The 23,274-nt window shown below is 38.5% G+C and overlaps 3 protein-coding genes and 2 long non-coding RNA genes across 7 annotated transcripts; 3 read left to right on the top strand and 2 right to left on the bottom strand.

Annotated features, from left to right (window-relative positions):
• The first annotated feature begins 218 nt into the window (after window positions 1-218).
• LOC144058895 (magnesium transporter NIPA2) lies at window positions 219-7,401 on the top strand. 2 transcript variants are annotated; one of them, XM_077577530.1, is made up of 6 exons: window positions 219-303; window positions 557-700; window positions 776-832; window positions 1,138-1,228; window positions 2,593-2,753; window positions 3,457-7,401. In XM_077577530.1, exons 2-6 carry the CDS (start codon window positions 568-570, stop codon window positions 4,035-4,037), a joined length of 1,023 nt encoding a protein of 340 aa, XP_077433656.1. In that variant the 5' UTR covers window positions 219-303; window positions 557-567; the 3' UTR covers window positions 4,038-7,401. The 2 variants fall into 2 exon arrangements, with proteins under 2 accessions (XP_077433656.1, XP_077433655.1); XM_077577529.1 differs by having other exon boundaries at window positions 222-303; window positions 568-700.
• A 52-nt stretch (window positions 7,402-7,453) lies between these two features.
• timm8a (translocase of inner mitochondrial membrane 8 homolog A (yeast)) lies at window positions 7,454-9,379 on the bottom strand. Of its 2 annotated transcripts, XM_077577533.1 has the most exons (3): window positions 9,296-9,379; window positions 9,108-9,219; window positions 7,454-7,978 (listed from the first exon to the last, which is right to left on the bottom strand). In XM_077577533.1, the coding sequence occupies exons 2-3, from the start codon at window positions 9,216-9,218 to the stop codon at window positions 7,814-7,816; spliced, it is 276 nt and encodes a 91-aa protein (XP_077433659.1). In that variant the 5' UTR covers window position 9,219; window positions 9,296-9,379; the 3' UTR covers window positions 7,454-7,813. The 2 variants fall into 2 exon arrangements, with proteins under 2 accessions (XP_077433659.1, XP_077433658.1); XM_077577532.1 differs by having other exon boundaries at window positions 9,108-9,365.
• On the top strand, window positions 8,620-13,065 carry LOC144058898 (uncharacterized). The gene is made up of 3 exons (XR_013295518.1): window positions 8,620-8,835; window positions 10,809-10,877; window positions 12,972-13,065. It is a non-coding gene; the product is annotated as an uncharacterized LOC144058898 (long non-coding RNA).
• Window positions 10,629-23,083, bottom strand: btk (Bruton agammaglobulinemia tyrosine kinase). Its single transcript, XM_077577528.1, has 18 exons — window positions 22,926-23,083; window positions 19,670-19,829; window positions 18,202-18,306; window positions 17,926-18,007; window positions 17,685-17,810; window positions 17,324-17,376; window positions 15,699-15,886; window positions 15,562-15,624; window positions 15,416-15,470; window positions 14,808-14,887; window positions 14,463-14,590; window positions 14,045-14,116; window positions 13,276-13,447; window positions 12,969-13,188; window positions 12,828-12,892; window positions 12,484-12,602; window positions 12,247-12,404; window positions 10,629-10,897 (listed from the first exon to the last, which is right to left on the bottom strand). The coding sequence occupies exons 2-18, from the start codon at window positions 19,808-19,810 to the stop codon at window positions 10,826-10,828; spliced, it is 1,899 nt and encodes a 632-aa protein (XP_077433654.1). The 5' UTR covers window positions 19,811-19,829; window positions 22,926-23,083; the 3' UTR covers window positions 10,629-10,825.
• Window positions 16,718-18,334, top strand: LOC144058897 (uncharacterized). The gene is made up of 3 exons (XR_013295517.1): window positions 16,718-17,247; window positions 17,332-17,393; window positions 17,701-18,334. It is a non-coding gene; the product is annotated as an uncharacterized LOC144058897 (long non-coding RNA).
• Window positions 23,084-23,274: the final 191 nt, after the last annotated feature.

Genomic DNA, 23,274 nt, shown 5'->3' with positions numbered 1-23,274 from the left:
GCCTTGGTGCGTTCAGGACCCATATAGGAATCGGAAATCTTCATTTTTTCTATCACCGTCTTGAAATATAAACAAAGAAATTGAACCTTGTAATATTTATACTTTATTTACGTAAAGTTATAACATTTCTCCATGAATCGTGGTAGGAGTTTAATATAAATTCAACTTTAGCTTGCAACGTTAACGTAACTTTGCTGTCACGGGTCACATGGCCAACCACTCAAGCAGGTCGTAGCGGTCCGTGGAGTCTCGCTGCCGCTAATAACGGCGACGAAGACGGATGGAGTCGACTTGACCACCGAGGTACACTAATTTTGCACTTTTCCCCCCTAGTATTCTCTATGGTCGGGTTAGGGTCCACTTCTAGGCTTCAAACTTCCTTGCTAAATGTTTGTTTTGCCGACTCGTGACTTACTCGACACCACCCAAAAAGTAGTTGGAGTTCATTCGCCTCGCGGGCCGTCATGTGATGAACAAACATGGCTTGTGTGTTCGTCGAGGGAAGTGGAAAGTGTTTTTTCTGTCAAAAAATCCATTATTCTCATTTGTTGTTGAGTATTGCCTTAGATGGAAGCGGGTCGCGTGGACTTCTACATTGGCCTCTCTCTGGCCGTGTCCTCCAGTCTTTTTATCGGCGCAAGTTTCATCCTGAAGAAAAAAGGTTTGCTGCGATTGGCCAGCAAAGGATCCATGCGAGCAGGTACCTCTCTTCCTTCCATCGATCCATCCATCCAGTATTATCATCAGCATCATCATTATGGTTTATTGTCTCTAGGTCAAGGTGGCTATGCTTACCTGAAAGAATGGCTGTGGTGGGCGGGGCTTATTTCAAGTAAGCGATTGACCAGTTTAGACCAGTTGTTCCCATACTTGTACTTTTTACACCAATCACCTCCTCACAAAATACTTACTTACCTCTCCAAATACCACCACAATAAATAAACAAATATAGTAAATACAAATATGTGGCAAAAAGTTAAAAACAACTTATCTGTATTTAGGCATTGATACTTTCATAGGTTACTTGGACCAGGATAGTCAGTTGACATTATGATTTGGTGGTGCTCCGACATTATCTTCCATTTTATTTTATCTTCTTCTGTGCGCACACATCCAACCAAACTGATTATGTTGCAGTGGGAACCGGAGAGGCCGCCAACTTCGCCGCGTATGCTTTTGCACCAGCCACGCTCGTCACCCCTCTGGGAGCTTTGAGTGTGCTCGTGAGGTACGTCACCACGCAATATTTACAGGAAGTTGTGTGAATGCTGACTTCTGAAATGCGGGTTGCTGCGTAACGCCGTTACAGAATATCATAGCAGTCCCAAGTTATTGGGAAAATATACAGTATTTCGCAAAGGCGGTGAGTGTTACAGGAATCTGAAGTTCTAACGTCTTCTGACATCATTGAGTTTCTATTCCTGATCAACTTTATTCTCATAAAAGGACAATTTTGTAATATTGCAGCAATAAATGTGGCTTTATTCCCCTATTTTGAAAATATTGTTAGTGTAAAAAAAAAAATTTCAGAGTATTACAACGCTTTGCTAAAAACAAAAAATGCAACTTGATAGTTGTAATTATTAATGAATTTTTTTGTCATAATTCTATTATATATATATCCATCCATCCATCCATTTTCTTGGCCGCTTTTTCCTCACAAGGGTCGCGGGGGTGCTGGAGCCTATCCCAGCTGGCTTCAGGCAGTAGGCAGGGTACACCCTGAACTGGTTGCCAGCCAATCGCAGGGCACACAGAGACGAACAACCACACTCACATTCACACCTAGGGACAATTTGGAGTGTTCAATTAACCTGCCATGCATGTTTTTGGAATGTGGGAGGAAACCGGAGTACCCGGTGAAAACCCACACAAGCACGGGGAGAACATGCAAACTCCACCCAGGAAGGCCGAAGCCCGGACTCGATCTCACGTCCTCTGCACTGGGAGGCGGACGTGCTAACCAGTCAGCCACCGTGCTGCCCATTATATATATATATATATATTATATTATTTATTTCTTTTTCCTGGCAATATTATGTTCTATACTAATTTTATGACTTTATTCTCAGGAAATTGTATTTCCTGCTACCATAACCAATTTTATTCCGTTATTTATTTCTGTAAAAATTTTTACTTTATTCTCCGATTTTTTTTTTACCTTAATTATGACTTTACACATATAATATAAAAAAATATTAAATACCAATTTATTTCATTTTATTCATCATATTACTTGAACAACTTCATTGCAATACATTAATCTTACACCATATTCTTGTATTACGGCTTTATCATCATAAAAAAATATTATTTTAAAGACATCATCATTCATGCAATGATATATAATATTGTGACTTCATTTTTGTGAAGAAAAAAAAGTTTTCTAATATTACATGACTATTCTCATAATTCTACCATATTATACTTGTAGTAAAATAATTGTTTTTCTTGTAATCGGATTTTATTCTAGTATTATTTTGACTTTCAGTGTTGCTCTAACAGTGTGTCAGCATTCAAGCGCTCTTTAAAAAAAAAATAAAAAATTACAAGTCTAGAGGAAGATATTTTTTAGAACACTTTTGTGCGCAGCGCTGTGCTGTCGTCGTACTTCCTCAACGAGCGTCTGAACATACACGGCAAGATGGGCTGCCTGCTGTGCGTGCTGGGCTCCACCGTCATGGTGGTGCACGCCCCCCAAGAGGAGGAGGTGGCCTCCCTCACTGCCATGGCGGAGAAACTAAAAGATCCGGGTGAGAAGCGTGCTTAACGAACACCGTCGAGACAATACATTGTAGAATACAAGCAGAGGTGGCAAATCCAGGTCCAGAAAGTAGAAACCCTGCCACAGTTTGGCTTTAGCCCCTGATGCTAGCTAGCTTGCTAGCTCCCTAGCAGGTAAATGAGCACCAATGTAGCTCGCTAGATAGCACCTGGAGCTAAATGCCACAGTTTGGCTTCAGCCCCAGATGCTAGCTAGCCAGCTAGCTCTCTAGCACTTAAACGAGCACCAAAGGAGCTAGCACCAGTTGTTAAAGCCAAACTCTGGCAGGGTTTCTAGTTTCTGGACCTGCATTTGCCACCTCCAAATACAAGAGGGGGGACGTAACCATCTACAAATACTTTGTTGCTGTACTTGAGTAGATTTTTCTGGTATCGTATAGAATGGACAGTAAGAAAGTAGAAGTACCGCCAAATATTTATGGTTTAGCATTCGTGAATTCACATGATTTTCTGTCATCTTGTAGCATCTTTGTGCCAAGGAAGTATGTTGAAGTGAGTTGAGGAGTGTTATTCAGTCAAAAGTACCAGCTGCCAAGTTGCCGCCATTTTATGGCATCTATATGCAATTGTAAACCATTTTGTGGCTTGTGCTAATTATGCAGGGACTTTGGCTTTAGCTTTGCTACCTGCGCATAATATTGACATTTTTTGTGTAATGCTCCCCCCCTCCAGGTTTCATTGTGTTTGCTGTGTGCGTTGTGGGTAGCAGCCTGGTGCTTATCTTCGCTGTGGCGCCGCGCTTCGGACAGAAGAATGTGCTGGTCTACATCATGATCTGCTCCGTCATCGGCTCCCTGTCCGTGTCTTGCGTCAAAGGCCTGGGCATCGGCATTAAGGAACTGGTCGCCGGCACCGCCGTGCTGGAGGATCCCCTCTTCTGGTGCTTGCTGGTCTGCCTGATGCTGTGCGTCAGCATCCAGATCAGCTATCTGAACAAGGCCCTGGACATTTTCAACACTTCTATCGTCACGCCCATCTACTACGTGTTCTTCACCACGTCCGTCATGGCCTGCTCCGCCATCCTCTTCAAGGAGTGGCTGCGCATGAGCGCCGGGGCCGTGGTGGGCACCATCAGCGGCTTCCTCACCATCGTGCTGGGCATTTTCCTGCTGCACGCCTTCAAGGACATCACTTTCAGCTGGGACTCCATGCCATGCTACCTGAGGAAAAGGCCTTGGGACCTACGCTGGGGGCCCCAGCCTTACGCTGCCCTCCCCTGCCAGGACAGTCAGGTGAAACCGCCTTTAACATAAAACAATTGAGAAACACTGGGTTAAATAAGTAACCCCAAAAAATTGGGTCAGTCTCATTGACCCAATGTGGTTTCTTTTTTACCCACAAAATTGTGTTGTCAACACACAGAATTGGGTAGTTTCTTGGGGGAGTTATTCATTCGAGCCACCTTTTTGGTTAAATAACCCAAGAAGTTGGGTTATTTTTGACCCAACTGTTTTTTAACCCACAAAATTGAGTTGTTTTGTGTTTTATTCATTTGACCTAACGTTTTGGGTTTGATCAATAACTCAAAAAGTTTTTGATCCAATTTGAGTTATTTTTTACCCAAAATTTTGGGTTAAAATATAAACCAAAAAGTAGGGTCAGGCTTTTTTGACCCAATTTAGATTATTTTTGGACCAACTGTTTGTAGCCCACAAAATTGGCTTGTTTTTAAGGTTATTCATTTGACCCAACTTGTTGTGTTAACTCTTTCACTGCCACTGACGTTTAAAGACGTCAAGTAAAAACCTACGGAGCGCTGCCAATGACGTCAAAAGATGTCATCCAATTTTTTTTATTTTTTTTTTGAAACGGGTGGGGGGAAGCCTTCCGCATCTCTGGTGAAAGTTTCAATTAGGTCTGTTGTGCCTAAGGACTATTTTTGGCCCCTAGAGGGCAGCGATGACTGTCTTTTGACAAGATCGGGTGGGCGTCAGTAGAGGCGGAGCTAGAACGTCGAGCAGGAGATGAGAATGTTAGACAAAGGTAAAATGGTGACCGGTTGCGGCAGCTCACGCCCGAGCCGTTTTTTTTTTCAAATTCGAAAAGCATCGACCAACGATAAAGAGCACATTGATGACGACGATGATCATCATCGATGATGATGACTCCGTGGTTGGAAAGCATTGACGCGGCAGTAGGAGACGTGGGGGGGAGAGCTAGATGGCTGAGGAGGAGCACACGGAGAATGGCGCCCCGTTTGCAAGCAGCTCTACACTTACAAGACTACAGGCATCGACCAACGCTAAAAGAGCACATTGATGACAACGATGATCATCATCGATGATGATGAAGGTGAATCCGAGCTTGACGGCGAAATTGGAACCGCTGACGCGGCGGCTATGACGGCGTCATAAACGCGGAGCACAACCGAGCACGCACAGGCGGACGTTCAATCGGACGACGGAGAGTGCCCCGAGTCCAATGCATATTCATCGGAGGAGTGTGTACAGTCTGCTACTTGCTATTTATTCCCCGGAAAAAAAGGCCGTCAAGAAAGTGTAACGTTTGCACGCGAAACGGACAAATGCGAAAGTGAAAGTAAACTGTTGTGCAAGTCCTGGCGTCTTCTTGCACGCAGGAGAGCGTTACAAAAAGAAAAACTGTATTTGAAACATCCACATAATTGTAAATAGTACCGCAGTTGCACACATTTGTAAATAGTTTGCGAAATTGTTTTGTCAAATTGTTACACTGTTGAATGGAAATAAACATATTTTGCAATCTAAAAACACTTTTTCATTGTTGGTGAAAGCGTTTTACAGAAGTAAAGCACTATTTAGGTGTTTGTGGCATCATTCATGGACAAAAAGAAATGTAGAATTCACTAGAGTGCATGAAATAACATTGTTTCACAAAAAGCTGTTTTTCTCCGTTTTTTGTTTCAAAACAGAGAATTTCGGTGAAAGTAACCATTTTCTATTGTTGATTACTGAAGAACGGAATAAGGTAGAAACAAAGTTTTTATTTCTGATGAAAAATGAGAGTCCAATCTTTCATTTGGTAGTGTTTCCATAGTCCAAACACAACATTTTCTGTGGACCTCGAAAGATCAGTCAAAATGCTTAAATCGTCTGGCACTGGCGACAACCCGTTTCTGAAAACGTCTGGCAGTGAAAGAGTTAAATAACCCAAAGGGTTAACTAACCCAAAAAGTTGGGTCGGTCTCTTTTGACCCAATTTGGGTTATTTTTGACCCAACTGTTTTCAACCCACAAATTTGGGTTGTTTTGTGGGTTATTCATTTGACTTAACTTTTTGGGTTTGATGACTAACCCAAAAAGTTGGGTCACTCCTTTTTTTTACACACACTCTTAAAAAACAGTTTGGTCAAAAATAACCCAACTATGGGTCAAAAATGGACCAATCCTCTACTTGGGTCCATTTAACTCAACTTTGAGTCAAGAAAAGGGTCTTTCAGCGTAAAACAACTTGTAAATATTGGTCAGATCCTTTACTTGGGTCAAAAAAATTGGGTCATTTTGTATAAAACAACCCAGAAAGTTGAAAGACAAATTGAGCCATGAAGTGGATCGTCCATTGATTTATTTTTGACCCAACTGTTTTTTAGAGTGCATTTCTTTATTTTTGACCCAATTGTTTATAGCCCACAAAATTTTGTTTTGTGGCTTATTCATTTGACCTTAGTTTTGGGGTTTGACGAATAGCCCAAAAAGTTGTCAGTCCGTTTCGACCCAACCTTTTTTTTTTTTAAGAGTATATGGCCAACAGTAGGTATACACTCAGTACACCTCAGACCCACTTAATTTGTGTATTTCCTTCCTTTCATTACTTTTCTGTATTTCTTTACCTGCTCATTATTGCTTTTGAATTTACTTTCTCCAACTATCATGACACTGAAACACGCACTAAACAGAGGAGGTGACTGTCTTTTCTGCTTTTAAGTGTCACTAAATTCAAGTGAATATGCTTCTTCATCTCTTGCCGCCGGCCTATCAAGATAAGTTTTCAAAAGAGTAAACACAGAGTTGATCCTGTGATGCTGGCTGAAATGAGGTCTTGTGAGGAGCGCGGAATTTAAGGCATGTTTCCCTAACACTCAAAATTCTTTAAGCTTTAATTCAGTCTTATTTATAGACGACTTTAAAGCACAACCATAGTTTAAATAGTTACAATGTGTTGCACATGAATTACATTTGAATATTAATAATGTGGTCTCAAGGTTAATAGTGTAAACACATTCCCCAGTGGAGGGAGAGAAGAAAGTCATCTGCGCCCTTCACACTGGCATACAAGAAGTTTTATCCCCTTAGAAATTGAAGGCGTTGAGGTTCGACTGTTGCTGTGTTTCTCGTTTTAGAATGTGACACTTTTTTTCATTTTAATCACCTGTACATAGTTCTCTTGCATTCCTTGTCAGAGCACTGGTTTATTTAAGTTCAAGCAGGATAAATGCATATTGTAGCTCCTCACATGGTTGTCCACACTGGAAAACCTACTGTGATTAATTCAGATTTGTTTTTTTCCTCTCTCTCCCTCCATGCATTTATGACTGCTTCTTAAACCAAAACAATCACATTAGTGGGCAAGTTGGAATAACTTTCAGTAATTGTAATACTGTACCTCATATTGTGAGACCAAAGAAATTATGTTCCCCTTGTTGACTTTGTGTCTTTCACATCCATGCATGCATGCATGACAGACAGACAGATAAATGGTAAATTGATTTATTTCATATGTGCAATCCAACTTTTAACACTTTAAGCACACATACATCCTCAGTCAAGGTGTGAACCTGACCTGCAGTTTTTGTGGCTGTGGGGCACAATATCCTCCTACATATCTGCTTCTCCTCCTAAAATGTTTTCCACTTTCAAAATCAGTGGTTACTGAACTGATCTCTATGTTGACACGATTAAAGGGAAAAAATGCCAGCAGCAGAAGACCAGTTTTGAAAGTCAAAGTAGAAAGCAAACAAGCTGTTGATGTGAGCCACTTTTGACAAAACAGTGTTGCTTTAGTTTATGTCGAATCCAAACGCGGGCGTAGTTAAGAAAGTGTCCTCTTCACGTTAGTCCGTCATGCTGTCTGAGAAAGCCGATCGACTCCTCAGCTGCGTCTGTTCCAGCCTGTTGAGTATGAACTGGCTGGTGTCGATGAATCTCTCCACGCAGTTGGCGAAGCACGCATCTGTCCTGGAATCCAGTTTGGGCCCCGGTTTGTCCATGCACTTCTCCTGGTGGGGAGACAACACACACTGTTAGGATGCTAATATTGCTACCTAAGAAGAAAAAAAAAATCCTTCAAATGTATCAGTTAAAGTAAATGTCTTGTTTAGTCATCGTCATAGCTTTATAAAGATTTTTGTGGTAAATACAGTTGATTTTTTTATTAATTAATTAGAAATTGTTATAGTCAGTGACTAAGGAAACCCCGCAACATCTAACATGAAAAGAACCGTCCTTGACAGTAGGAAATTGCGCTGCTGTGACAGGTTAGCGCACACGTCTTCAGAATAGTTGATGCTGACTACTAGTTTAGCCAAACATATCGAAGAACACTAAGAACGTATCTTTTGTACCAATAAGTATTTAATGTCATGTGTAGCTTCATTTGGGGGTTTGTCTTAAATACAGTACAGCTAACACATTTAACTATTGAGTGTTCCAAATTCCGCCACTGTTGTAAGCTCGTGAACACATCGTCAAGCAAACTAAACTATTAGACAGATCGATATCTGTCTAATAGTTTTACTTCGGTAAAAGAATCGTGTAATACACGTCTGTAAGACCTGAAAACACAGTTAATACATCGATTTAAAACTATTTGAAATATAGTAAGTCATTAAAATAATTACGGCGCTTGGGAGTTCGGGAACGCATCTGTCACGTATGGCCATATCCACTAAGTGTGGGCCTTTAACTCAAAATGTATCGAATAAAACTTGAAAAGAAACTCTAGAAACATGTCTGTTGGACATACCCTTCTTATAATTGAGAATCAGCCTAAACGCATCATGTTCCCGTGTCTAACGAAAATACAACTATCATAATTCCGCCGCTGGGACAGGCTCTTGAACACCACACATTTGAGGTAATCACTGACTAGCTTTACCACTTCGTGTTCATGTTCATCAACTGTATAAATTAAAACGTATTACGGAAATACACATGCAGATTACAATGTAATCATTTGTAGACACTAGACTGAGTAGCTTTAGCATCGCAGCACTTGACAAACGGGTGAATTTACGCAATCCCCATATTGTAAAAGAAGAGCAGAAAATTAACTCAAGTCAACCATCCCATTGTTTATGAACTATTAGCATACCACTGCCAAAGCTAGCTGTGGCGAACCAAACTTACCCAGCACACTTCCATAAATTCGCGCGCCCTCTGATGAATCTTCAGATTTTGAGACGCCATCTCGATGAATTGCTCTAGCTGAGGGTCCGCGCTCGCCGCCTTTCCGTCCATACTCGAATAAAAGTCGACGTTATTCTGACGAAATCCAAATCCACGACTGAAGTACACTTTTTGCCACAAATGCTGACCTTCACGTGGATGTATGGGCGCCGCTGGGAGACCGGAAACAGACGGACCAATCGCACGGCGTCAGGCGCGGTCGTATGACATCATTCATACGTCATCTTTCATTGCGCACAATCTTCATTTAATACACTTTTAAAATTAAATGTATTACACAATACCTCCATCATCTATTTGGAATTGTATTCCCAAATATGTTTTTTTTCTAGGTGGTGGGCTAAAAAAATTTTTTATTATGCACCTACAACGCTGACAAAGTTCTCTTTAAACTGTCCCAAATCCATAAACAAATGCTACTAGTACTAGCCTGGAACTCAATGTACAAACACAACTTTACTCCTCATACATGTTTCATATGGACAACTTTATACTTATTAAGAATTTTTGGCTCACTCCGGTTTCTCGGTCACTCCGAAAGACTTTTCAATTGTGATTGATGTCGTTCCACCAAGTATTGTTGCACTTTACAGAATGTCATTTGGAAAAGACACTCAACCTATGTATCGAATGTTGGATGTTGTGAAACCTATATTGGAAAAATGTGTTTTACAGGAAACTGTAAGAATAACTACAGCTTAATTCACAATTTTTTTCAGCGAGATATTGTCTCCACACCCTCTGCAATTTCATATTGATCTTTATTTGTCAAACATATAAATTGGGAAATAGGTTGTTTTTTGCCACATACATTCTTCATTACAAACAAAGCATCCATGCATAGATTTTACCTAACGAATGTGTATCTACTGAAATTTAAGAAAGACCTCAATGTTAAGTGCAGTTTTTGTGACGAATCAAGAGAAACATTAGTCCATTTGTTCTGGTATTGTCCATATACAAAGCAATTCTGGGGTAGATTATCACAATTTATTATATTCCACATTCATCCAGATTTTTCCTTATTTTGGAAACATTTATTATTTGGCGTATTTGAATTTGGTAAAAATGTCTATGCACAATTTTATTTGATAAATCTTATTGTTCTAGCGAAATTTTATATTCATGAGTCTAAATTTACCCATAAGAAACTCTTCTTTATTTTTTTTTATATGCTCAAGGAATTATTTTTTAGTTTACAATTATTGTAAACGTTATCATTTATTTATATGATTTTGTATTCTCTTATTCTTTTTGTTACATTATTGATTTTATTTTGTATAGCGTATGTTTTAACCTCCCTGGTGTTATGTTGTTTGTAATGTATGCAATGTTTATATTCAATCTTCTCCCTTATTTTGTATACTCTTTGTTTGATGAAAGAACTTGGGGGGGGGGGTTAAATAAAAAAAAAAAATAATAATAATAAATGAGCGTATTGTATATATAATGTAGACACAATTCAAAAGTCTGACATATTTTATTTGTGCAATTAGATATGCATTCACAAAGTACAGTTTCACTTAAAACATTATTTGTTTGATAAAACACAAAATGCTTGTCAACGTAATATCAGTGCCAAAGTGAGCCATTCCAAACCAGTGACTCGCAGTGACACATTTCAATGTTTGCGCTTTCCAGGCTGCTGCTGTTGTCATCTACTGGAGTTCATACAGCAAATCCTGAACAGTGAACACCAGCTCCTTGAAGGTGGGTCTCTCGTCGGCCTTCTAAAATGAACAAAACAGAATGATAATTTCCGCAAATAATGTCAAATGCATACTGAATTACAATTTAATTCATGTTTTATATTTCCCTTTTAAATCAATTACTGGATAATTTCATAAATTGTCACACGATAAAACAATAATCTTATGAATGACTTCACATTATATCGGTACAATAAAGTGCAACCAACCTCAACCTAACCTCTAAACGCAATACAGTATTCTGATTAATTGCGTTTGTGGAATATGAATAAAGCAGCAAAATCCACCCGTTTTTTTCCCCCCTATCAGAGGGGGCGGCCATTTTGCCACTTGTTGATGACTGAAAATGGCATCACATGTATTGCTATAAATTAGAGCTGTCAAACGATTACATTTTTTTATCAGATAAATTACATCTTAGAATTTTGATTAATCATGATTAATCACTTAATTAACTCATTCACTGCCATTGACGGCTATAGACATCAAAAATTAATTTGAACTATTTCTATTAGTTTAACATTTTTTTCCCACTTTTGCTAACAAGAGTATGAAAACCTAGATTTTTTTTATTTGTTAATTTAGAACAACAGTAAAATTTATGATTAATCGTTAGTTAACTAGTGAAGTCATGTGATTAGTTGCAATTACAAATTTTAAATTAAAAAAGGGGCGTCAGACGATTATATTTTTTAATCGTAATTAATCGCATGACTTCAATAGTTGACTCACGATTAATCACACATTTTATATCTGTTATAAATGTACATACACATTTTATTGTAGGTTTTCATAAAAAATGAAATGAAATGATATATTTTTAAACTAATAGAAATATTACATCTATAGTCGTCAATGGCAGTGAATGAGTTAAAAAGGCTTTTTTATCCACATTTTTTTGCCCGCCAAATTTAAAGAGCACCCGTTATGTGTTAATTTTTTCGACATTTAATGTGATGAGGATGTCTTCAAAAATGTGTATACACAGCACACGCTCGCTCATCCACCTCTTTTTCTAATCAGTTAATTACTTGCATAATTTATCATGCAAAAAAAATGACCCCAAAAGTTTGACATCAACAAATATTCGGAATGTCATACGCAAATATTTAGTAGATGCTTTATTTTAATGCACGTAATTATGCTTATTGCTCAAAACAACCTGCTCTACCTTTAACGCAACCATCCGCTGTCACGCTAAAGGATAAAAAAATAATAGTGTGATTAATCTGCGATAATACATGATTAATGCGATAATTTAAATAATAATAATAATAAATAAATAATAATTTAATAATTAATTCGTTAATGCTTTAACTTTGACAGCACTACTATAAATCCCACATTACCAATGTGGGATTTGTACGTACGTCGAGCCAGCATGACAACATGATGTTGTAGACCTTCTCACACGCCATTTGGGGGCGATACAGTCGGAGGCCTCGGGACACCTGAGACACGATTTCGTTGTTGTTCAGACGGTCGTACGGGAGCCTCCCCAGTGTGTACACTTCCCACATAAGCACCCCTGTAAATGCAAGGATTGACAATTATGTCAATTTATGAACCCACACATGGATTTTGGGATGACACGATCACACACACACCGTAAGCCCAAATGTCCGACTTGCTGCTGAATTTGCAATAGAGGAGAACTTCGGGAGGCGACCAGCGGACGGGGAATTTGGAACCCGCGGAGCTTGTGTACTCGTCGTCTAGGACGTACCTGAAGATATTTTAACTTGAGTCATTAACCAGCACGAGTGTTTTTGAAGAAGCTGAAATCTGATTGGACAAAAAAAAAAAACATTTAACTTGGACGACACACTGGAAGCAGTGCGGCCATGAGAAACACCACAAAATGAAGAGATTGACAGCTGGGAATAATTGATATCATTTCATAGAACTAAATTATGATTTAGGTTGTAAATAGTGTTAATTAGAGTGACACCTTGACAAGCCAAAGTCTGCTACTTTGACGGTTCCATTCCCGTCGACCAAGCAGTTCCTGGCAGCCTGGGAAGGAAATGAATAGACGTGATTCCAAATGTCCACTGAAGTGAGTCAGATGATGCAATCCGTGCCCTCTCACCAGGTCCCTGTGGATATACTGCTTGGATTCCAGGTAGGCCATTCCCTCGGAGACGTCCTTGCACATCTCCAGGAGCTGTACGGAAGATGGCTGCTGCCTGAGGCCCTCCCGCAGGTAGGTGAGCAGGCAGCCGTTGGAGAGGAACTCGGTGACGATGTAGATGCTGCTCTGCTTGGTGCACACGCCGTACAGTTGCACCAGGTTCTCGTGGTTGAGCATCCTAGTTTGAAATACGGGGCTCGTGATCCAACGCATGGTGGGGCAGTTCATTTAAGGACCCTTCCCCCTTGTGACCGATTGTGCTTACATCATGATCTTGGCCTCCTCTATGAAGTCCTCCTCCGACATGGCCCCGGCTTTAATCATCTTGATAGCCACGTCGTGCTGGCCCTTCCATTTTCCGTACTGCACCACGCCAAACTGACCCGTACCCAGGACACGAATGAAAGTGAGGCAGGAGGGGTCAATCTCCCACATGCCTGCGGAACACAAACACATTTTTATGTCGTCTTTGCTGTGTATGTGTTTGGCTCTGTTTATATATATATATATATATATATATATATATATATATATATATATAGAGAGAGAGAGAGAGAGAGAGAGAGAGAACTATTCTCAAAGTTGTATTTATATATTTTCACGTTGCTTGTAAAGTCGTATTGAACAAAGTACTATCCAAGTCCTACAGCATTTTGGGTAATGTAGTCTTTAAACCTGCGTCACAATTTCAACAACTAAAGAATGCTATTAGCGATAGCATTTATGTTTATTTTAGTCATAAACTATCTATCCATCTATCCATCCATCCATCCATCTATCCATCCATCCATCTATCCATCTATCCATCTCTCTATCTAGCTAGCTAGCTAGGTAGCTAACAGCGTCATTGTCATTTCTACTTCCGCTTTTCGCCCCCTTGTGGCACTCTGGGTAATGTAGTCTTAAAACAACATTGAGCATTCTCATCCGTTTACAATTAAACACACTTGTTGGCGCCATTTCAACACATTTTAAAAATACTTTCAACACACTGATATTACTTTGTGCAATTATCTCAATGCCACTTGACTTACCATAGCCAAGACCTGCTGTGGATGGAGGCAGTGCCCGGTCGGACACAATATATTTCAGCCTGCTAAACATGCCTAGTGATGGAAAGAACATGAAAGTATTAGTAAGTTGGATCAAACGTAAAGGTAGATTGATCATGTTTATAAGAATAAAGGTAAAAAATATTTTTTTAAAAAAGGTCAAAATGAGTGCCAATTTGTTTTTGGCATTGTTATGATGTAGGTTTGTCACTATTCAAGTACACCCATTAAAAAAAAAAAAAGTAAAAAAAAAAGAGGAGAAAAGGGACAAATTTCAACGCCCAGGCCATAGCAATGCGTCTTCCTGGGGATCCGCCCATAAAATGACTTTTTTTTTTTTTATGTGGCATTGGATCTAAAAAAACAGAATCTTATATTTTTTTATCTTAATGTAATGAACCTGCTGCATTGTGCTGATGGTAGTTGATGAGCTCCGGGATGGTGTTGAAGTTGTGCTTCTCGGCCAAGTAGAACTGCCCCTGGGGGGTGGTGCAGATGTTGTAATGTTTGCAGCTGCCACCGGCCTCTCTGCGGAGGGGAAGAAGGAAATGATCACATGACGCGTGTTATGCACTATTATTATTATCCACAGAGCAGATGGAGTCAGGGAGATAAGAGCAGAGTTTTGCATAGACCATTTTACATGTGAGCCCCTCCCACTGTTTCTGTTGTACTTCTTCTTTTGTGGTACGTGATATTATAGACTACTGTAAAATAGTGTAGTTTGCAGCAAAGTGAAACTCACCCGCCTCCTTTACTGAACAGAGACACCGTGTACTTCCCTGGCTTGCTGGAATCTCGCACCAGGAAGCCTCCATCTTTGTTCTGAAAGACAACAAAGTGAGACGATCCAAATACTTCATGCTTGAGATGAGGCTTCTTAACTCATTCACTGCCATTGACGGCTATAGATGTCAAAAATTAATTCGAACTATTTCTATTAGTTTAACATTTTTTCCACTTTTGTTAACAAGAGTATGAAAACCTAGAAAAAAATTATTGTACATTTAGAACAGATATAAAATTTGCGATTAATCGTGAGTTAGCTATTAAAGTCATGCAATTACAATTAAAAAATGTAATCGCCTGACGCGATAAAAAAAAAAAAGAAGAGAAAAGATTATTAGAAATTAGGGGCGTCAGGCGATTCAACATTTTAATCGCAATTAATCGCATGACTTCACTAGTTAACTCACGATTAATCATACATTTTATATCTGTTCTAAATGTACAATAAAAAAATATTCTAGGTTTTCATACTCTTGTTAACAAAAGTGGAAAAAAATGGTAAACGGATTGAAATAGTTAAAATAAATTTTTGTCAATGGCAGTGAATGAGTTAATAGGATTTACCTCAGTCTTCAGTAGATTCTCTGCCTGGCTGCGATTTGTATTCTTGCAGTACCAACTTTGAAAAGAAAGAAACTGTAGTTGTCTATCATTTTACAGGAAAAATCAATTATCAAATCGAAGGGCGCATACTCATACTTGATACTTACTCATATTTGTCCAAGCCATGTCCAGTTTCCACCACATAGTTACTAGGTATGTAACCCTCATTTCTGCAAAGTAAAACACATTTTTAAGCACCTTTTTTTTTTTAAGGCATCCAACCTGAGGGGATGGTCTCACCCACCCGTATTTGTCTCTGGCTCTCCACCAGTTGGGGTCGGACATGTCCAGGATGGTGTACTCCTCGTCCTTCTTCAGCTCCAGGTCATGAGACATCATGGCCGGGTGGTTGTACTGAGCTATGACGCTCATCGCCACGCAGGACTCGTCGGCCTCGGGAAGCTGCGGGGGTAACCGTCGGCCGGGCTTGTCCTTAAAAATAATAAAGCACCATAACGCCTGTTTGCTAGCTAGCAAAATTAACTCATTCACTGCCATTGACGGCTATAGACGTCAAAAATTCATTTTAACTATTTCTATTATATTCACATTTTTTCCCACTTTTGTTAACAAGAGTATGAAAACCTAGAATGTTTTTTATTGTACATTTAGAACAGATATAAAATTTGGGATTAATCGTGAGTTAACTATTGAAGTCATGGGATTAATTATGATTTAAAAAAAATATCGCCTAATGCCCCTAATTTGTTATATTTTCTTATTTTTTTTTAAAAAAAGAAAAGATTATTAAAAAAAAAAACTAAAATGATGGGTGCAGGCGATTCAATTTTTTCGTAATTAATCACATGACTTCACTGTTAACTCACGATTAATCACAAATGTTATATCTGTTCTAAAGGTCAAATATATATATTTTTAGGTTTCCATACTCTTGCTAACAAAAGTGGAAAAAAATGTTAAACTAATAGAAATAGTTCAAGTGAATTTTAGACGTCAATGGCAGTGAATGAGTTAAATAAACAAGACAGGTAATAACATCACACAGCCTATATTTGAACAATTAGAGGTTCACTATATGGCACTTTTGTTGGTTTGGATTGGATTTTTTTGTTGTTGTTTTTTTTACCCAGAATAAAAACATGATACGATCACCATTTTTTCCACTTTCACCATTCTCCATAAATTAGGAAACAGCCAGCATTAAGGTACAAGGAAACACAAATATGGCACTTGAGTTCATTTCGAACTGATTTGTTGTTTTGTTTTTTCCTCACCATAAAACTCACTGAACTGTTTACCGCGACTTCAGAATCAAAAATGGTATGATCCGGTCGTTACCAGGAAGTAGCAAGTTTTACTGCCCCCGCCCCACAAACAAAAACGGTCTTGTCATTACATCATCGTCTGTAAACCAGGAAGTAGTTTGTTTCACAAACCCAATTTTCTTCATCTACTTTTTCTTTCTCTTTGCTGTTTGGGAAACCAACCCCCCTAATCACAGAATTCAAAATGGTCTTACGTCACCCTCAGTAAACCAGGATACTGCTTAATAATTTACAAACGGATAGACAGGCAAACAGCAAAATGACGTTCTATGTTGTTGTAAGGTTTATTTTTTATTTTATTTTTTTATTCTGTAAAGGGAATTTATTTTTTTAGCATCACGCCTTTTTGAGTCATTGTGGAAGCACAACCAAAAATGTAATCCAAGAAATAGCCTGCAGAATATAACATAAAGTAAAACAAAATAAAATAATCCCCTTTACTTGATGGGCCGGATTAAAGAATGTATGTGACCAACGCTCGGCTATACTTTGCCGACCCCATCTTCAGTGAGTGACATTCTACTTTTACATTTTATTTATGTATTTATCTATTTGCACAAAGAATCATAACATTTGTGTTTACCTCCGAAGGAGTTGGGGGCAGAGGTTTGCGGGATCCCCTCCGAGCCATGAAACCTATTGGGAGGTGTGGGGTGAGGTTAATTTCTAAACCTTTATTGATATCATTTACCTCATAATGGAGATTTGAAAAATCTCACGGTACACCATCAGAAAAAAATGTAACGAGAAGTATGTACAGGTATACAAAAATAATGATATTGTATCAATTTACCATGCCATCTAGTGGCAGAGCATTTAATTGCGCCGTCACTATACATCGCTGGCAAAATATATAATTATATAATGTATATTAATAAATGTATGCATATTTATTCCTATATAAATATGAGTATTTGATTGTGTGTGTCTCAACTCCTCCTCACCGTTCTTGCTATCCAGAATCTTGCATCCCACCGCCTGCTTGACTTCCTGCTGGCAGCACAACCACATGCCGTCGATCCAGAAGCACGGGTGGTACTTCTGCATCAAGTCCTTGTTGGTGTGCACCACTACACGCACACACACACACACACACACACACACACACAGAACATTTGCATGAGCCACACACTTCCTCCACCAAGTGATGATAAAAATGGCGGTGATATCAGTTTGCGTGCTAACGTTCTTTCAGCTTCTTTATCCACTGAGCCCGAACTTCCTCTGTCTTCGCAAAGATGTACAGCGGCCCCTCATCGTAAATGACCTGAAAGACAACACAACTATTAGTTTGCATTTTGTATTTCACACTCTTGCTTCCTGTGTGGTAAGACTGAAGTGGCCGACACAAAAGCCCCTGCATCTGGTCTGATGCTTTCACTTCTTATACAAGTTGCACAATATTCACTATTCAATATGATGACAATTGTCTTCCAACGTGGCAAAATCAATCAACTCTACCTGGAATGCATGCATGCGCTCCTGCGGGCTGTTGGGATCCGTCTGCACCGTTTCTACACATTTAATCTTCTCAAGGTCCACCGAGCCCCTCAGACCTTTTCGCTTCTGTGTCACGGACGAGAAAAGTACATCAATCCTGTATTCATTTTAGAACGATATAAACAACAATAAAATGTTGACCGTGCACTAAAACGGTCTTTTCCTACCTTTGTCGAGCCAAAATCACCCAAAAACAACTGTGACGAAAAAGTATACAGTCCCATCCAAAAGTATTGGAGATCAAAAAGATGAATATGAGACAAAATACATTTTTTTGTTTGAAGCCGCCCACTTTTCAGTTGAGCAAAAGTATTGGAACAGAATATTTATTATTTGATGGCATAACTCTTATCAGAATGTTGCATTTTTTTCATTTGAAATGCTTTTCCAGGTAGTTACTGTGGCCTCTTTCAGTTCTTGTTTGTTTTTAGGGGTTTCTCCCATCAGTCTCTACTTCAGGAGGTAAATTGCATGCTCTGTTGGGTTTAGGTCCGGTGATTGGCTGGTCACTTATCTCACACATGAGCTTTCGGTGTTAACTTTAAACGCAATTATTTCTGTTTTGCTGTACAGAAGAAAGAAGTAACTTGGGAATTGCAGTTTACTTTATTACACAGTACTTAAGGGCCACTTTTTTTTTTTTAAATCTTACTCTCCACAAATACTCGATAGATATATTAAAATCTAAAATTATTAAAAACTAAACTAAAATGAAGCATTTTGGGGGGAAAATAAAAACTAACAAACCTGCTCTAAAAAACTAATTAACTAATTTGCTCCCAAAACGTATAAATATGTTCTATTTTAAATATTAATGTGCTCCCAAAGACGTATTTCTATGTTTTTTAATGTTTCTTTTTTTTAATGCTAAAGCATACAGAAGGCTTTGTGCAGCAATGTTAGTTATTACAAAAACGGCCAGCAGGTGGCAACAGAGTATAAGAGATCAACCAAGGCCATGTTGCAACAAACTCTTTCCCAGTGTTTTCACCAGGAGTGTGAATATTGATGAAACGTTGCTATATTCTAATGCTAATTGCTGCAAAATAGAAAAAGTTACAAATATACTTTTTTTCTTCTAATCTTTCTTTTGGGAGGTTCCATGTTTTTATAGCAATAGAACACAATATTCTGTGGGCTTTGCGAAATCAGTCAAAATCCAGTGAAACGGCCGGGAGCAAAGGGGGTTGCTTGAGTGAAAATGGCTGCGAGTGAATGAGTTAAAGATGTCAAAACAACTATAATGAAAAAAAAGATGAAGTTTGGATGAATGGATGAACAATCCAATGCTTTGTGAATTCAACCTACATGTTAACCAGTAGAAATGTATAATGTGAAATATAACAATTTAGTAGCACACAGTTGTCAGCTAGTGCACAATTTGTCCTCAAGGATATGGATTAAAAGGCTGAAAGCTCGTCATACTCACCCCTTTGTCGGCGTCATAGTCATAATAGGCGAGTTTGTCGCGGGTGAGGATGAACCATCTCTCCTTGTAGTTCAACGGCGACGTTTTCCTCCTCTGCTGTGAGCGCTTTATGAAAATGTCTTCCAAAATGCTCTCACACATGGCTCACGCTTGGGTTAATCTGCAATGAATGATCAACAGATCAATGTCACGTGCAAGGTTATTGAAAGTTGCCACTGTGGTGTATTGATCTGTAATTTGTTGTGTATATTCAGTGTAGCTGTTAATCAGATACTTGAAACTGGGCCTTTTATCGCGCAGTCAATGTGAGCACTTCCTTGTATCGCTTATCTGTGTGGTCAGTCTACCACAAGCCATGCAAAACACGGAGCAGCACTTCATCTTCATTTGAATGATCATCAAGCAAGATTAGGAACACTTGTTTTTGTGATTCATGCTTATTTTCATAAAGTCTATATCATTCTATAATACGGTATTGTTTGGATCTGGCAAAAGTAGTCACGCTGTACTAATAATTACAAGTAAAACAGAGGTGTTATTATGACTGTGTTTTGGGTTGGGTCAGTTAGTTGCTATGCAGCTGCTATGTCCCTTGTGATGATATTTGCAGTTGCTACGTTTCTTGTGATGATGATATATTAGCCACTCTTATTTTGTCTAGTTTCTCTTATTTTGTAGGTGCTCTGCAGTTGCTATATACAACTTGTATTGATGAAGATGTTGGTTGCTATGCAGTTACAATGTCCCTTGTGATGATATTTGCAGTTGCTATGTCCCTTATGATGATGATTTATTAGCCACTTGTCTAATCACGCCCATTTTATAGTTGCTCTGCAGTTGCTATATACTTTCTGATGATGAAGTAGTTTAGTTTCTATGTCCCTTGTGATATATTTGCAGTTGCTAAGTCTAATGGTTTATGTCTTGATGATGTATTAGCCACTTATCTAGTCAAACCTATTTTGTAATTGCTTTACAGTTACAATGTCCCTTGTGACGATATTTGTAGTTGGAATGAAGTTGCTATATCTCTTGTGATATTGAAGTTGTCAGTTGCTATGCAGTTGCTAGTTCCCTTTTGACAATATTTACAGTGGCTATGTTTCTAATGATGATGATATATTAGCCACTTTTATTTTGAGTAGTCACTTTTATTTTGTAGTTGCTCTGCAGTTACTATGTCCCTTGTGATTATATTTGTAGTTGCTATACAGTTGCTATGTCCCTCATGATGATGATGAATGAATCAATCTTATTGTGTCTAGTCACTCTTATTTTGTAGTTGCTATGCAGTTACTGTGTCCCTTGTGATGATATTTGTAATTGTTATGCAGTTGCTATGTCCCTAATGATGATGATGTATAGCCACCCTTATTGTGTCTAACTCTTATTTTGTAGTTGCTAAGCAGTTATTATATCCCTTGTGATGATGAAGTTGTCAGTTACTATGCCGTTTATGTGGTCCTGTAATTGTCCCTCTTAGGTCCTTGTATTTAGGTTCTGTATTTGTCATATAGGCCTGTATTCTGTCAGAATTAGAAGGCTAAAGTTGTTTTTCCCCTTGTTAAACTTTGACTTTAACATTATATTACACCTTTAGCTTGGAAAAATACGACTTAATTCTTGTTAGACTTTTTTTCTTGAAAATATACAACTTTATTCTCATAGCTTTTTTCCTCCGAAATTATGGTTATTGTAACATTATTACTTTTTGCTAGAAAATAGGCAATTATTTAATTCCGATGGCTGTAAGTGGTAGACATGACTATGTTTAATTGCCACTGGATTTATGAGGGAGACCACTGCACGAAATTATTGGAACGGAGCACCAGAATAAGTCTTTGTGTCTATATGTTTTTAATATGATCGGCAGTTGACTCACAATGACTCCAAAAATGCAGACAGACTGATGGGGAAGTTGCGTCAAGCTTGCAGGGCAGTGATACTGTTTGTCGCCCCGCTTGGCTTTAACAAACTTCTAATCTGTCACGACTGGAGTTATCGTAGCATCGGCTTCATGACAGCTTTTAGTGCCCGCACATGCTATGTACTATAGTTCCACCCTTGCGAGACCTGCTTAATTCTTATTACAAAATTGGGCCATTTTGAGTTTGTCCCTCGTGGGCCATGCTAACTTTCTGAAGAAAAAAAAATGATGCAACTGTTAAACAAGTGTGTAGAGTGAAGCCCTGCAGTTTGCTGTAGGCCTACCTGTTGTTGTTTTCTGTGGATCCTATCTTTATGTATTTGCTGAAAAAGTCTCTGCATTTGCATATATTTGGTGCTCTTCTGTTACACCACATGATGGCATTCAAACACTCGCTGATAGGAAAGTAGTAACTCGTGTCAAAGATTGTTGAGAATGTACGTAGCGCATTGAATGTTGGTATGTTACTGTGAATTTAAACTGCATATTGAAGTTACGTGCAGATACACTAACAACATTTATTTTTTTGGTAAGATCTCTGAAGCTATTTAATATTCACGGTAATGTTGTAAAATGTGTTTGAAATGACATTAAACTGTTTTGGGGTCCTGATTTTGTGGTATTATTTACAGTTTAGACCAATGGCTCTCAACAGTTGTCACCGTGGGACCCACATCGTCTTATAGTTGCAAAGTCGTGACACATTTTATACAAGTTAAGAACAATAAACTTTTTTTGGTTTAAAAATAGCCTCTTAAATACATGTACAGTATGCTACAGTTTCAAAAGAGGTTGTCACACCGCCGAGAGATATCGCTATGATGCCCACTAGCCAAAGGCTACATACAGTATTAATAATATAGAACAATCAAAACAAAAGTAGCATTGAGGAGGAATTAAATTAAATTGTAATTTCATCTAAAAATTAAAATATGGCCTGCCATGCGTTTCTAAAGACATCTCAAACTTCTGACTAACAGTTTTTTTTTTAAGACCTACAAATGCTAACAATAAACATTAATACATAAACCCTATTGCTCTATCATTTATTGTGTTACTTTGGCATAACATGTACAAGCTAATATGAGTTTAACCAATTTTGTTTAGCAGGAACTCTTCTTTTCTGATGCTTCCTGACATACACAGTCAACTCCAGTGTATATATATACTGTATATATATATATATATATATATATATATATATATATACATATACATTGAGGAAAATCTATTTGTCATGTATTTTTAACAACATTATTTACGTAGCAGACAGATACAGTAGACAAAAGGATTGAATTATGGTCGTATTAAAAGAGGCATGTGACATACCATCAGACGGCCAACTTGCAGAGTTGAGGTTCAAAAGTGGTGGCGTGAAGCTTTAGCCTTCATATGAAATGCGTGTCGTCTATGATGTGAGAAGCAAAAGAGAGAGAAAAACACTCACAGGGGAACTCACACTTCCCTATTTCTCCTCTCTCTCTCTCTCTCTTTCTCTCTTGCTGCTCATTTTCATATCAGCCCTCTGGACGGTTTTAGGTGACAAGTGAAAGACGGGCTAAACATTAACACAGCTTTAAATTCCTTCTTGGTTTACACTAGATAGTGAACTAAAATTGTTTATTGAAATTAATGCTACATGGAAAGGCATTAAAATATATATTTTTAGGGATTATAA

This window comes from Vanacampus margaritifer, chromosome 10 (genome assembly GCF_051991255.1).
Source record: "Vanacampus margaritifer isolate UIUO_Vmar chromosome 10, RoL_Vmar_1.0, whole genome shotgun sequence".
Classification (NCBI taxonomy): Eukaryota; Metazoa; Chordata; class Actinopteri; order Syngnathiformes; family Syngnathidae; genus Vanacampus; species Vanacampus margaritifer.
This window is presented reverse-complemented; position numbering and strand designations above follow the sequence as displayed.

What these genes read in the sequence shown, in the direction of transcription:
- LOC144058895 (XM_077577530.1), top strand. Translation starts at nt 568, where the DNA reads ATGGAAGCGGGTCGCGTGGACTTCTACATTGGCCTCTCTCTGGCCGTG. An exon ending in GTGGGCGGGGCTTATTTCAA is followed by an intron (nt 833 to 1,137) that starts GTAAGCGATTGA and finishes ATTATGTTGCAG; the next exon opens with TGGGAACCGGAGAGGCCGCC. An exon ending in GGAGAAACTAAAAGATCCGG is followed by an intron (nt 2,754 to 3,456) that starts GTGAGAAGCGTG and finishes CCCCCCCTCCAG; the next exon opens with GTTTCATTGTGTTTGCTGTG.
- timm8a (XM_077577533.1), bottom strand. Translation starts at nt 9,218, where the DNA reads ATGGACGGAAAGGCGGCGAGCGCGGACCCTCAGCTAGAGCAATTCATC. An exon ending in AATTTATGGAAGTGTGCTGG is followed by an intron (nt 7,979 to 9,107) that starts GTAAGTTTGGTT and finishes TCTCCCCACCAG; the next exon opens with GAGAAGTGCATGGACAAACC.
- btk (XM_077577528.1), bottom strand. Translation starts at nt 19,810, where the DNA reads ATGTGTGAGAGCATTTTGGAAGACATTTTCATAAAGCGCTCACAGCAG. An exon ending in ACTATGACGCCGACAAAGGG is followed by an intron (nt 18,307 to 19,669) that starts GTGAGTATGACG and finishes TCCGTGACACAG; the next exon opens with AAGCGAAAAGGTCTGAGGGG. An exon ending in GATAAAGAAGCTGAAAGAAC is followed by an intron (nt 17,811 to 17,925) that starts GTTAGCACGCAA and finishes GTGTGCGTGTAG; the next exon opens with TGGTGCACACCAACAAGGAC.